Below are 14688 nucleotides of genomic sequence, written 5' to 3'. Positions count from 1 at the left end.
ACTGAAATGCTTTATTATATTAAATATACACTTATTTAGAAATAACTATTCAATTTTTCTTAATGTTTTTATTTAGTATTCACCTTAGTATTCACTATTTCAAAGCCAGAAGCCTTGCCCTAAAAGTGACTAAAACAAAACAATAATACATATTTGACTATGTAAGTCTGTATTTTAAGTGATTTATCTTTGCTTACTTAAAACCACTGCCATGGTAAATTATCTGTTTGAGGTAAAATTTACTTTTGAGAAAACTTGACCTTATCCAGAATGGATATAGTCCTTTTTGAAATTAATAAAGGCTAGTTGCTATTGTAGGTAAAATATATTTGCTAATTATGGAATCAAAATTTTGCCACTATAACTTATTTTAATGTGTATGCATTTAGTTTTTTTTTTTTTGAGCGAGCTCATTTAAGTATTTTTACTAGTTTTGTGTTGTAAAATGAATTATTTACCAAGATAATACAGTATAGCAAATGGCTCTAGTTTGTGTACAGCACATTTTAATACCTCTTTAATTCATTTGGAAACAGGTTAGGATTAAACTAATACAAACATTGCATATTTACCTTTTAATTTCTGATCTTAATTTTATTTATAAAAACCATCAGTTAGCAACTGTTCTTTGTTTTAGTTTTTAAATTACCCAGGTCATTTCTTTTCCTTTTCCATTGTTAATTTTCATTTTAGTTTTCATATTACACAAGTCATTTCTTTTTCCTTTTGCCACAGATTTTCCTATTTCCTTCATAAGTGTAAATTAGAAAAGAAAGAGAAATAGGCTATTTGCTTCTTGTTGGAAAATCTGGCCGTATATATATATATATATATATATATACACACACACACACACACACACACACACACAAACATACACATAAACTCAAGGGAGGAAATTAAAACTACCCCCTCAAATAACTTGATAGAGCATTTACAGATTTTATTCATTTATATTCTCTTTGATATCCTGATTAGAACAGATGTATTATACCTGAGCATTTTTTTTATTCTTTGGAAAAAGAGTATTTCATAGACAATTCCATTTTAATATCCCCAGCTTAGCTAGAATTAAATTCAGCTACTGAAAATAAAAATTCACCCAGAAACACAAAAAACTAATTCTTCTCATTTTTAAAAAAAAAATCTTTTTACAGAAAAAAAAGAAAAATCAAGCAAGCCTAAAGATCCACCTCCATTTGAAGGAATGGAAGTAAGACTATATTCTAATCTAATAGAGAATTGATTGTAAAGTGTTGCCTTTTTATCATCAATAATGCACACAATTACATTAATCAGATGAGGAATTTTTAAAAATTATTGAATTTTAGAAGTACCTGAAAATGGTGGAAAATTAACGTTTAAATTGATAGACAAAGATTATTGAATGCGCTTCTTAGAAAATTTAGCAATTTATTTTGATAAATTATATAAATTGTGGAAAATGTTTTAAATACTCTTATTGTAATAAGTTTTGAAATCTTATTTCACCTATTGTGGTAGATAAAAAGTATTGCATTTAAGATACTTTATATTGATAGACAAATTTTTATAATTTATGTACATTCCATTTTATCATGTGATTTATAAACTTACTTTTGTATTGGAGGGCTAGCATCCAAAAGTCTAATTTCCACTACAAAAAGAAGACTACTATGAGTTCTTTGGAAATTTGTTTATTGTTATAAAGGGCAATGTATTGGTTACAAAATATCATTCCTTTGACCTTGGGTCTGTTGAACATTGTTGTTCCTTTGGAGTCTTTCCTGCTTCTCCTTTGTTTCAGATTGATGAAGTTGCTAACATCAATGATATGGATGAATACATTGAATTATTATATGAAGATATTCCTGACAAGGTTCGGGGTTCTGCCTTGATCCTGCAACTTGCTCGAAATCCTGATAACTTGGAAGAACTACTATTGAATGGTGATTTATGTCAATAAGTATTAAAGCAAAAAATATAATTGTAAAGCATGATTTTAAAATTTATTATAAAGAATAATCTAAAATTGTTTGTACAAAAATTGAAAATGGATATATTTTCCAGCTCTCTATTACATTTCTTCTTAATCAAATGTTTAAATGTTGAAGTGTAGCATTTAAATATTCTTTACAGAATCAACAAACCATTTAACTTACACTACCCCAAATGCTTGATTTTCCTAGTTTATCTTCTACTCTGTAAAACTTTTTATTATTTCCAACTAGGATACAAGATGAAACTTTTGACATTTGTACATATATGTATATAATGTTATTAAATTAGAGTTCCAACATTAGTTTTCTCTCAATTGCACAGCAAAAGCGGTGCATATTTATAATTTCATTTGATTGAATTTGGCACTAGGTGTTTGCTTTCCTGTCACTAAAAGTACTTGACTTGATAATAAAAGAAGAAGATATAATACTCTTAAAACCTTTTTCTTAATAATAACCCTATGGGATCATTTTATTTTATTATTATTTTTAAAGATACTAAGATTATGTGTTACATAAAAAGTGTAGGGGATTCTCATATGCCCCACTCCCTACCCCTCCCACCCTTTCCCACATTAACAGCATCCTTCATTATGGTGGTACATTTGTTACAATTGATGACCACTTGTTGGAACATTGCCATTAAGTGTGGATTAGTTTACATTATATTTTAAACCCTATAGAATTATTCTAAAGTGTAGTTTGCTGATCTTCCTCTTTGCCAAAAAGATAAATATATGGAAGATGTCATTATTAACTGATTTCTAGCACATGTGAAAAATTATAGTTTTGTTTGTTGTCATACTGCTTTTATAGAAACTGGACGGTGCTCACCAATAGTTTGTAGCTTGGAACATGTATCTGGAGATTTTTCCAGAGACCCTTGGACATTACCAATATTCCAATAAGGAAATTTGTACATTTTACCTATTTTTAAAACTATACAATTATTGCATGAAAATAACCTTTTAAAAAGAATTAGATTATTACAGATAAAGTTCCCTTTGACCATCCACCCCCTAATCTATTATGGGTTTGGAGTACATTCTTCCAGATCTTTTTCATAAGTTTACATGTATGTCTATGAGTTTTTTCCATATTAAAATGCTTTTATGAATTTAGTATTAATAGTATAAAATACTTATTAATTTTTCTAATACAGTAATGTTATGAGATTATATGCAAATAGATATATAGAGATGTAATTAATTTCTTTTAAATAGTTTTGCATTTTTTGAATGTATGCATATTAATTAGCCATTCTTTGTTGATGGGCATTAGATTGCTTTCAGATTTTTCTATAGGGTATATTGCCTCATTTATACCTTTGTACATATCTTCTTATATACGTAAGCAAGGGGTTTTTTTAGAGTGTGTATGCAGACATAAACTTACAAAATCATAATATCTTAAGGCATATTGCCAAATTGCCCTTGAAAATGGTTGTGCCAATATATCCCCATACCACCAGAATATGAAGGTATCAGACTTTAAAATTTTGCTATTGTTTAGTTGGTAATAAATAGTCTGTCATTGTTCTAAGTTGAGTTTGCCCTTTGGGATCCCTTCTTGTGAATTTTGTATTCGTATCTTAAGTACTATATATACACATACACATATATGTGATCTTCATGTCCTATATATTTATATCCTTTTTTCCTCTTATGTTCTTAGAACAAGTACTTGTCTTATGTTTTTGTCCAGTATCTTTTATGATATAGATTTTTTAATCCTTTTTTTTATTTAGAGAAGTTGTATGTTTATAGACAAATCATACATAAAATACAAAGTCCCCATATGCTGCCTCTTGTGATGGTTCTTAAACTTAATCCATTCCTATGGTAATGAACCCATTTTAAGTAGAATCTTTTGATGTGGTGACTTCAGTTAAGATGTGGCTCACCACAATCAGGATGGGCCTTAATTCCTTAGAGTCATATTTAAGCAGAATGAAATTCAGACAGAGATAGAGAAAGCTACAGAGGGAGCAGCCAGAAGCTGAAGCATCAGTACAACCCAGAAGAAAAGGGAAGGACCAGAAGATGCTACTATATGCCCTGCCTCATAACAAGCTAAGCACCAAAAATCTCCGTAGCCTCAGAATGCCGCGGTGTTTGGAGAGAAAGTATCACCTTGATGACAACTTGATTTGAACTTTTGCCCAGTCCCAAAATATGAGCATGTTTATGAAAATGTTTAAGCTGCCTTATTACTACATGATAATTGCTTAAGCAGCCAAGGGGACTATATCAAATTTTGGAACCAGAATAGTGAGGTGCTGCTATTACAAATACCAAAAATGTGGACATGGCTTTGGAATTGGAAGTGGGTAGAGGCTAGAAGAATTATGAGGTGCTTGATGGAAAACCCTAGATTATTTTGAAGTGCCAGGAGAATAATGCTCTGTGTGAGGATTTAACTGATCATGGAACCAGTCAGCCATTTCAGGGAAAGTCAGGATTGGAAATGCAGTAATGCAGGAAGGATCTATAAAAGTCCTTCTCTCTGATGGATTGGATTACTCTCATCTACATGCAAAGCTAGCAATTTTTGTAAAATTTGTGTGAAAGGAACCACTGCCACCGTGGACTAAAAGGGACAGAGTAAAGGAAGAATGGCTTAAAGGACAGAACCGTGGAAGGTGAGGTCTGGACTGAAGACATCACCTAGGTCCAAAAGAGTGGGCCGACCCATGTATGTGGAAAGGGCGTGGTCTGCCCCTGTGCTTGGAGGGGGTGTGGGCCTTCCATCCTATTGTTCAGGAAGAGTGCTGACATCCCAGTGCTTGGGGATGGTGGAGCCTGTGCCCTGGCATTTGTGGAACATCTAACCACCACCCCAGTGCATGGAGAGGGTTGGTCCTATGCCCTCAGGTTTGCAGAGAGTCTGGCTGCCACCCAAATGCTCAGAGAGAGTGAGGCCTATGCCTTGGGGTTTGCAGAAAGCCTGGCCACCACCCTGATTGGAGAGGGTGGAGTCTTTACCCCAGTGTTCAGGGAGAACACATCTACTACACAAACGATTAGAAAGGGTAGAGTTGCCACTCCATCAGGACTGGAGGAGAAAACATTGATCTATAAATATAGATCTTGGAACCTAATGGAGTTTGTCCTGTTGGGTTTAAAAACTGGGATCTGTGGCCCCAGTTTTCTTCCTACTGGAATGGGAATGTCTATTCTATGTCTGTTCCTCCATTGTATGCTGAAAGCAGGTAAGGTGTTAGTGAAGATTCCTTCATTGCTGAAAGATTTGAAATGCCTTCTCTACATTATACCTGCTATTCTTTTACTCAGTCAGTATTTCCTGAACACATTCTGTCTCAGGTACTGTTCCATTGTATGCATGGATCTGTTTGGTCCTCTCTTTCTTGTTCCATTGATCTATTTGACGAATTCCTGTTCTAATACTCTATCTTTAGTATGTTTTGTTTTTTTGTATTTGAACTAAAGCTTTAGAATATGAAAGACATGCTGAAATTTGATTTTTTTTTTCAAAACTGGCTTAATTGATATTGTGCACTTCTGATATATTAATTTATAAATCTCTTCATCAAATTATTTTAAAAATCATAATGGGATTTTGCTTGTGGTCGCCATCAATTTATAAATTAATTTTGGATTTCTTTTATAAATTTAGTAATTTTCTTTTGGCTATTTCTTGATAACCTGTTTACAATTACTGTAGCTATATTTTTATTGAGACAGTTTTCTATGCTATATTTATATCTGTGCTAAGGGAAGAAAATGAAATAAAATTTTACAAATGGGTCACTAAATTTATGCCTAAATTTATGACATTATCGAACATCATTTTTCTTGGTATTATAGTGTTCAAATGTGTTTGGTTATCCCAGATTCTTATTAAGTAGGACTTTTTGGAGCCCTTACATATTAATATGTACTGGCTGCCTATTTATTTGACTCCAGAATCAATGTGTTCAAAGTATATTCTAGATAATTGCTGTACATTATGAGTACAGATAGCACTGTGAAGTTTGTCATAGCGAGTTTTTTAGTTTGTTCAAAAAATAATTCTTAACTAAATAGACTAATAGCCATATATTTAATTCTTGTTGTTTTATAATCTGAATGAATGGTCAGAAAGGTCAAATGACATGATCCTGAGTACCTATTAAAGTTGATTTATAGTTTTTATATTAACATACAGATTTTTTATTTTATTTTAATTAAAGAATTAGTAAGCCACACAGGTCTAATTTGAAATGATTATCATTACATTTGTTTATTTAATGTATGATGTATGATATATATATATAATATATGATAATTCTCATTGGTCAAGTCATTAATTTTATATTCCTCAAGATAAAAATCTAATAAAAATGTTTATTAGGCTAGCCTGAAGCTAATTTGGTAAAAGAAATTTAGTTTTATTTATTTCTGTTGACATAAATTTAATGTGATACTGAAATGGTACATATTTTTCTGTATATACATTTTATTTGGTTAACTTCTTTTAATCGAGCTAGCGTAAGCTTGCAAAACTGTTTATTTTTTTCTATACTTATTCTAGGTTTTTTCCTTATCTAAAATACAGGAGATCATATGTTAAAGAACAATTGCTACTATAGTAGGAAAATTATAAATGGAAAAGCATATCAAGAAATAAATGTCTTATTGTATTATCACTCATAATGTACATGTTGTTTTATCTATATCATATTTTATTTTTTGTTTATACTTATAGACGTAAGGCTCCATATTTTCTGTCATTAAGCAAAAGTTGTATTGTAGTGTTTAAAATAGCTTTCTGTAAGGGGCAATGATGTATTTAAAGTATAGGAAGAGAAAAACTGCCAACCAAGGATTCTGTATCTGGCAAAACTGTCCTTCAAAAATGAGGGTGAGTTCACAGTCTTCACAGACAAACAAAAAAGAATATGTTACCAAAGACCAGAATTAAAAGAGATACTAAAGTGACAGCAGCTTGGAAGGAAAAAACAAGCGTGATTTGGAAAAGAGTTTAAAAATGAAGATTATTAGGAAGGGTAAACTAAAGAGTAAGAAGACAGCCAAAAGAATGATATTACAACAGAGAGCCAAAGGCAAAATGGATGAAGTAAGTAATGCCTTTAGGGTAATTCATTAACACTGAATGTTAATGGATTGAACTCTCCAATCAAAAGACATACTGATAGAGTGGATAAAAAAAATATGACTCATCTATATGTTTTCTACAAAACTCACCTCAGACATAAGGGCACACCAGATTAAAGTTGAAAGGTTGGAAAAAGGTATTCCATGCAAACAGTAACAAAAAAGAGCTGGAGTAGTGATAATAATATTGGACAAAATAGATTTTAAATGCAAATCTGTTATAAGAGATGAAGAAGATCATTATATATTAATAAAAGGACAATTCACTAAGAAGAAATAACTATACTAAATATTTATGCACCTAATCTGAGTGCCCCAAGATACATGAGGCATGCAGGCAAAACTGAAGAAAGAAGCAGGTATCTCTACAGTGATAGTTGGAGACTTCAATACACCACTTGCAATATTGGATAGAACACCTGGACAGAGGATAAAGAAACAGAGAAATTAAATAATATGATAAATTAAGCAAACCTAACATATCTGTAGAGCATTGCACCACCAAATAGCAGGATATACTTTCTTTTCAACTGCTCATGGATCCTTCTCCAAGATAGACCACATGTTAGGTCACAAGACAAGTCTCAATTTTTTAAAAATTTAAATTATACAAAACAGTTTCTCTGATTATAATTGAATAAAGCTAGAAATAAAAAATGGGCAGAAAAAGGGAAAATTTATAAATATGTGGATTTTAAACACTTTCAAATCAGTGTATCGAAGAAATTGCAGGAGAATTTGGCAAATATCTTGAGATGAAGGAAAATGAAAACAATATATCAAAACCTATGGGACACTGCAAAGGGGATGCTGAAAGGGAAATTTATAGCCCTCAATGCTTATATTAAAAAAGAAGAAAGAGCTAATGTTGAAGATATTACTGCACACCTAGGGGAACTACAAAAAGAACAGCAAATGAATCCCAAATCAAGCTTAAGGAAAAGAAATAGTAAAGATCAGAGCAGAAATAAATGAAATCAAGAACAGCAACAACAAAATAGAATCAACAAAATCAAAAGTTCTTTGAGAAGATGAACAAAATTGACAAACACTTAGCTAGACTGATAAAAACAGAAGATGCAAATCAATAAAATCAGAACTGAGAGAGGGGACATTACCACTGACCCCACAGAAATAAGAGAGATCATATGTGCATACTATAAATAACTGTATTCCAAAAAACTGTAGACAATGTAGAGGAGATGGACAAATTCTTAGAAACACACAAACCAGTTACACTGACCCTAGGAGAAATTGAAGACCTCAACAAACCTGTCACAAGTGAAGAGATTGAAAAAGTCATCAAAAACCTCCCAAAGATGAAAAATCCAGGACTAGATGGCTTCACAGGTGAATTTAACCAATCATTCAAAGATAATCTAGTACCTGTCTTATTCAAGCTCTTTCAAAATTTGAACAGGAAACACTACCAAACTCATTCTATGAAACCAGCATCACTCTAGTAACAGATCCAGATAAATGTACTACAAAAGAAGAAAATTACAGACCAGTATCTCTAATGAATATAAATGCAAAAATCCTCAACAAAATACTTGCAAACAAAATAAAAAAATACATTGAAAGAATTATACACCAGTGAAGTGGGTTTTATCTCAAATATGCAAGCATGGTTTAACACAAAATCAGTTACCATAATAAACTACAGTGATAAAAAGAAAAATCACATGATCCTCTCAAAAGATGCAGAAAAGGCATTTGACATAATACAGCACCCTTTCTTGATAAAAACACTCCAAAATATAGGAATAAAAGGAAGCTTTCTCAATATGGAAAGTGAATATATGAAAGACCTACAGCTAGCAGAGTACTCAATGGTGAAAGACTGAAAGCTTTCCCACTGAGATCAGGAATAAAACAAGGATGCCCACTGTCAGCATTATTATTCAGTATTGTGCTTGAGGTTCTAGCTAGAGCAATTAGATAAAGAAATAAAAGTCACCAAAATAGTAAAGGAAGATATAAAACTTTCACTGTTTGCTCATGATATGATCCTATATCCAGAATCTCTTGAAAAATCCACAGCAGAGCTACTAGAACTAATAGTTCAACAATGTGGTGAGGTACAAGATTAATGCACAATAATCAATAATATTTCTATGCACTACTGATGTGCAATCTGAGCAGGAAATCTGAAAAAAAAATTTCTGTTTATAATAGCAATTAAAACAATCAAATATTAGGAATAAACTTAACCAAGGATATAAAGTACCTGTATTCAGCAAACTACAAAACATTGCTAAAGGAAACTGAAGAAGACTCAAATAAATGAAAGAATTTTCCTTGTTTTTGATTGGAAGACTATATGTCATTAGGATGTCACACCTACTCAGACTGATTTACAGATTCAACACAATCCCAGTAAAACTCCATCCTTTTTTACGGAAGTGGAAAAACCAATTATTAAATTTATTTGGAATGAAAAAGGGGCCTGAGTAGCCCAAAAGATCTTTAAAAAGAATAAAGAGCTTGGAGGACTCTCACTTCCAAACTTTAAAGCATAGTACTTAGCTACAGTTTTAAAAACAGCATGGTACTGTCATAAAGACAGATATACTGACCAATGGAACTGAATAGAAAACTGAGAAATAGAGCCTCACATCTACAGTCGAGTCATCTTTGACAAGGTGGTCAATCCCTCCCAGCTGGACCAGAACAGTCTGTTCAACAATTGGTGCTGGGAGAACTGGATATCCATATCCAAAAGAAAGAGAGAAGACCTCTATCTCACACCATATATTTAAAAAATTAACTCAGAATGGATCAAGGACCTAAATATAAAAAAGCAACAACCATAAAACTAGAAGAAAATGTAGGGAAACAACTTGAACCTCCTGTGGTCAGCAGTAGTTTCTTAAACCTTATACCCAAAGCACAAGTAAAAAAATGAAAAGTAGATAAATGGGAATTCCTCAAAATTCAATGCTTTTGCACCTCAAAGGACTTTGTCAAAAGGGTGAAAAGGCAGCTGAGTCAATAGGAGAAAATATTTGGCAATCACATATCCAATAGGGGTTTAATATCCATGATAGACAAACAGATCATACAACTCAACAATAGAAAGACAACCTGTGGCAGTTTTGGTATTTATGAATTTAAAAAATATTGGATTGTATTTATAAACTCCTCTGTTCCTCTGAGCGTATTAGATTCTATTAGGCTCAGAGGTTTCACTTTTACTTTACTAAATCAAGATTAGGACTTTTATTTGACCACATCATTAGGACGACTCAGTTTGAGTCCCCACCTACAGCTAGCCTACAGCTGTGGGCTGTATAAACGGATGCTCAGTGAAAGACAAGGAAGTAAATACATGGAGAAGGTAAACACAGAAAGTTTAGTTTTTATGCTGGAGCCCAGGGGAAAGAGCCATGCCATTTGCCTGTTAGTTTACAGGCTGGCCTTGTGGAGAGAGCAGAGCAGCTGAGCCCAGAAAGAGACAAGCCATGGGAAGAAAGATGAGCCTTACACCAGCCTATAGCTGAAATCAGAAGAACCTGGGACCATGGAGCCTTAAGAGGAAAGTCGTAAGGCTGAACCCTTGCAGACATCGCCCACCATTTTGCTTCAGTTCATGACCATTGACTTTGGATGAGAAAATACCTCTTATGGTACTTTGAATTTGACTCTTTAGGGCCTTGTGGCTGTAACCTTCTACCGCAAATAAATAGCCTTTATAAAAGCCAACAGATTTCTCTTATCTGGCATCAGCAACCCTTTGGCTGACTAATACACAACCCGATTGAAAAATGGGAAAAAAGACCTGAAAAGCAATTGTCCAGAAAAGAAATACAAATGGTGTAGAAAACACATGAAAAAATGTTCAACATCACTAGGTGTGGCAGTTTGTGATTATTTATGACCCCCAAAATGATAAGGATTATGTTTGTAAACTGATCTTTCCCTCTGGGCATGATACCTTTTAATTGTATTAAATTAAGCTGAGATGTCTTTATTAAATTACCAGTTTAGGGCTTTGATCCAACTATGTTAGTAGGGCCTCACTCAGGGTTGAGTCCCTGCCCCCTTGGTGGGCTGATATAAATGGACACTTACTCAAGAAGACACACAGAAGAAGATACAGGAAAGGAAAGAACTTGGTCATCAGTCCTGCCACATGACAGAAAGGAGAAGTGTAAAACAGCTAAAGACCTGGCAAGAGAGATGAGCCCTATGCCAGCCTTCAGCTGAGATCGGAAGAAGCTGGGCCCATGGAACCCTAAGAGGAAAAAGGAAGGAGAGACCAGGCAGAATTCGCCCACAATCTTGCTTCCAAACATGGCAACAGACTAGGGAGGAAGTAACCTTGAGTTGGAGTAACCTTGAGTTGGACTCTTTAGGGCCTTGTAACTAAGCTTGTACCCCAAATAGATGCTCTTTATAAAAACCAGCAGATTTCTGGTACTTTGCATCAGTACCCATTTGGCTGAGTAATACGCTAGAGATTAGGGGAATGTAAATCAAAATGACAATGTGGTATCATTTCACACCTGTTAGACTGGCCATTATTAAAAGACAGAAACTAAATGTTGGAGAGGATATAGAGAGTTAGGACCACTTATTCACTGTTGGTGGGAATGTAGATTGGTACAACCACTGTGGCAATTCCTAAGGAAGTTGAATACGGACTTGCCGTGCAACCCAGGAATACCATTACTAGGTATATATACAGAAGAACTGAGAGCAGACACACATAGACATCTGCACACCAATGTTCATAGCAGCATTATTCACAGTTGCCAAAGTTGGAAACAACCCAAGTGTCCATCAACTGATGAATGGATAAACAAGTTGTGGGGTATACACATAATGGAATATTATGCACCTTTAAGAAATGAAGTCATGAAACATATGACAATATGGATGAACCTGGAAGACATGTTGAGTTAAGCAAACCAGACACAAAAATACAAATACTGTGTGATCACACTGTTATGAACTAAATATTTATGTAAACTCATAGAGCTAATAATTAGAATATAGGTCACCAGAAAACAGAATGATGTTAGAAAATGGAAAGCTTAGGTTTTATGTGTGTAGAATTGGTAAAAAGGTTTTTTGTAAATTTTGGGAACTGAATAGAAATGGTGAAAGCACATCATGATGTTTGTAACTAACAGTGCTATAATGTATGGATATGACGTGGTTGAAAGGGCAAGTCTAAGGTCATGTATATTACTAGAAAGAAAGCTAAAAACTGTAAATGGAACCTATATATGAGAGTAAAACTTCATGTAAAACATGAATATGGGTGATATCGCAAATATAAGACTTTTTACAAAATATAAATAAAAATATACTAGAAAGAAGGAAAAAGAATAGCAACTATGTACAGGAGGGGAAGCATAGAGACATTGAGAGATAATGAGGTTTTTTTGTTGTTGTTGTTATTGTTATTAATAGAATAATGAAAATGCTGTAAGAATGATTGAAGTGATGAATGTACAAATATGTGATTACACCGAATACCATTGATTGTACACTTTCAATGGATTTATGCTTTACTAGTATGTACCAATAAAATGATTTGTTTTTAAAAAAAAGTATTGTGCGCAAAAGATGCGCGTACCAAAACATATTTGTATAACTTCCTGTGTTAGAAAGAAGCATCCTACTTTTTTTTTGTTTTAGTTCTATTTTAGCTTTTTAATTTATTATTAACTAGATATTTATAACCAAATTACCTTTTATAGCAGAGGCAAAGTGAATGCTAATTTTTGTACAACTTCTTTTTCTTTAGAAACTGCCCTTGGTGCATTAGCAAGGGTCCTGAGAGAAGACTGGAAGCAAAGTGTTGAGTTAGCTACGAATATAATTTACATCTTTTTTTGCTTTTCCAGGTATGTATTAAAATTATGAAATAAAATTATTAGTCTTTTTATGTTTCTTTCTTTGTCATTGGTTCAGTCTGTAAATCCCTGCTTCTCGGTCTTTCTGTGTGTCTGCCAGTGCTCTGCTCCTGAACTCTTTATTTTTTTCACATACTGGCTTGCTGTCTTTTACTGTCTTTCATTCGATCTGCACACTGCACACATCCATGCTTGTACACACACACATATACAAAACAGGACAGTATAATCTTTTTTTTTATAGTTTGAGTGTGAACTCTAGAGTAGACCATCTGGATCGGAATACCAGGCTTGCTATGTATTTACTGTGAGACCTTGATTATATTACTTAACTTCTCTGTTTCTATTTGCTTATCTGTAAAGTGTGGATATTAATAGGAGCATTCTCTTAGGGTAGTTTTGAGGATTGAATGAATTAATGAATTAAAATACTTAGAATAAAGCCTGACCCAGAGTTAGTGCTCTGTAAATGTTATTGTTATTTATATACATACATACAAATGTGTCCATATATGTTATTTATATTCATATATTCTGTGAAAAGTTTCCATCCAGTTCCTAGAGAATTGTTAGTCTCTATTTTTAAAATGTGCTAGCCTTGACAAATAAGTATTTATTGAAAAAATAGTTGAGTGAAGTAATTGAATATGTCTGGGAAACATGCAAAACATGACTACTAATGCTTTACTAATACTTTATACTTTAATAATCTGTACATTATACTTTGTTTATTCTCTGGTATCAGTTAGTTTTATACAAGAAATAAAATGGATTTCTAGTATTGGATTATTAGTTTTGTTAGACAACATTGTGAAAATTTATTTTGATAGTATCTGAGTACTTAATAAGGTAGTTAATTACAAAAATTTATTTAATTCTAACTTCTTAAAAGTAATTAACAGGTGATTTCAGTTAAGGATAGGTATGTTAAAATATATTTAAAGTAATCTTATAAGTCTTCCTAGTACACTGTGAGTATATTCATTGATTAAAATATTTGTATCATATTTATTTTCTACATTGTTCCTACCTGTGTTTGCCCAAAACAAATGTCCTCAGTTCAGAGAATCTATTCTTTAAATACATTTTAAAATCTCGTTTTTAAAGCTTTTCTCAGTTTCATGGACTTATCACTCATTATAAAATTGGAGCCCTGTGTATGAATATCATTGATCATGAGTTAAAAAGACATGAGCTTTGGCAAGAAGAACTTTCTAAGAAGAAGAAAGCTGATATCCTTTTAGAGTGGAATTTCACCCTACTATTGCCTGTTGCTATAAACTTTGGTTGGGTGGGATGGTTTTATTGCTTTTTTCTTTTTCTTTTTTTACCATTCAGATTATTTGACATACACTTTTGCCTTTTCACGACTTTGATTAGTTAATGTGGCAGAGGGAGCAGATAATTGTGTTTATAGATAACTGAATTGGTGAGTTAAGAATCTTTGGTTAGCTGAAGCCCGGCTCACCATTCCTACTTCTGCACTTCTGAGTATTAGAGTATCTAAGTGGAATGGGTTTAAATTTAGTCTTCTCTTCTTAGAAATAAAAATTTGAGGGGCCTGTAGAATATAACCTGTGAAAGGACCTTAGAAATGATCAATTTTAACCTCTCTTGCAATATAGGAATCTTATCTGCAACATCCCTAACAAATGGTTATTAGACTATTCTTTAACAATATCACTGTTTGGTGAGTTAGCCCAGTCTATGGTTTGACATTATGTT

The 14688-nt window shown here is 32.9% G+C and overlaps 1 protein-coding gene across 5 annotated transcripts in view; it reads left to right on the top strand.

Annotated features, from left to right (window-relative positions):
• The window catches only part of KIFAP3 (kinesin associated protein 3), a 232873-nt gene that overhangs the window by 82911 nt on the left and 135274 nt on the right, over positions 1–14688 (top strand). For all 5 annotated transcript variants that reach the window (XR_011645490.1, XM_058310103.2, XM_058310104.2 and 2 more), the window contains 4 exons: positions 1158–1213; positions 1787–1928; positions 12855–12954; positions 14071–14195. Coding sequence is in view for 4 of the 5 variants with exons in the window: in XM_058310103.2 (XP_058166086.1) it covers positions 1158–1213; positions 1787–1928; positions 12855–12954; positions 14071–14195 (423 nt within the window). In the remaining variant the exon portion in view is untranslated. The remainder of the gene's footprint in view (positions 1–1157; positions 1214–1786; positions 1929–12854; positions 12955–14070; positions 14196–14688) is intronic.

Source organism: Dasypus novemcinctus, chromosome 13 (assembly GCF_030445035.2).
Source record: "Dasypus novemcinctus isolate mDasNov1 chromosome 13, mDasNov1.1.hap2, whole genome shotgun sequence".
Taxonomy (NCBI): Eukaryota; Metazoa; Chordata; class Mammalia; order Cingulata; family Dasypodidae; genus Dasypus; species Dasypus novemcinctus.
The sequence above is the reverse complement of the archived record's forward strand: the minus strand, read 5'-3'. Positions and strand labels throughout refer to the sequence as shown.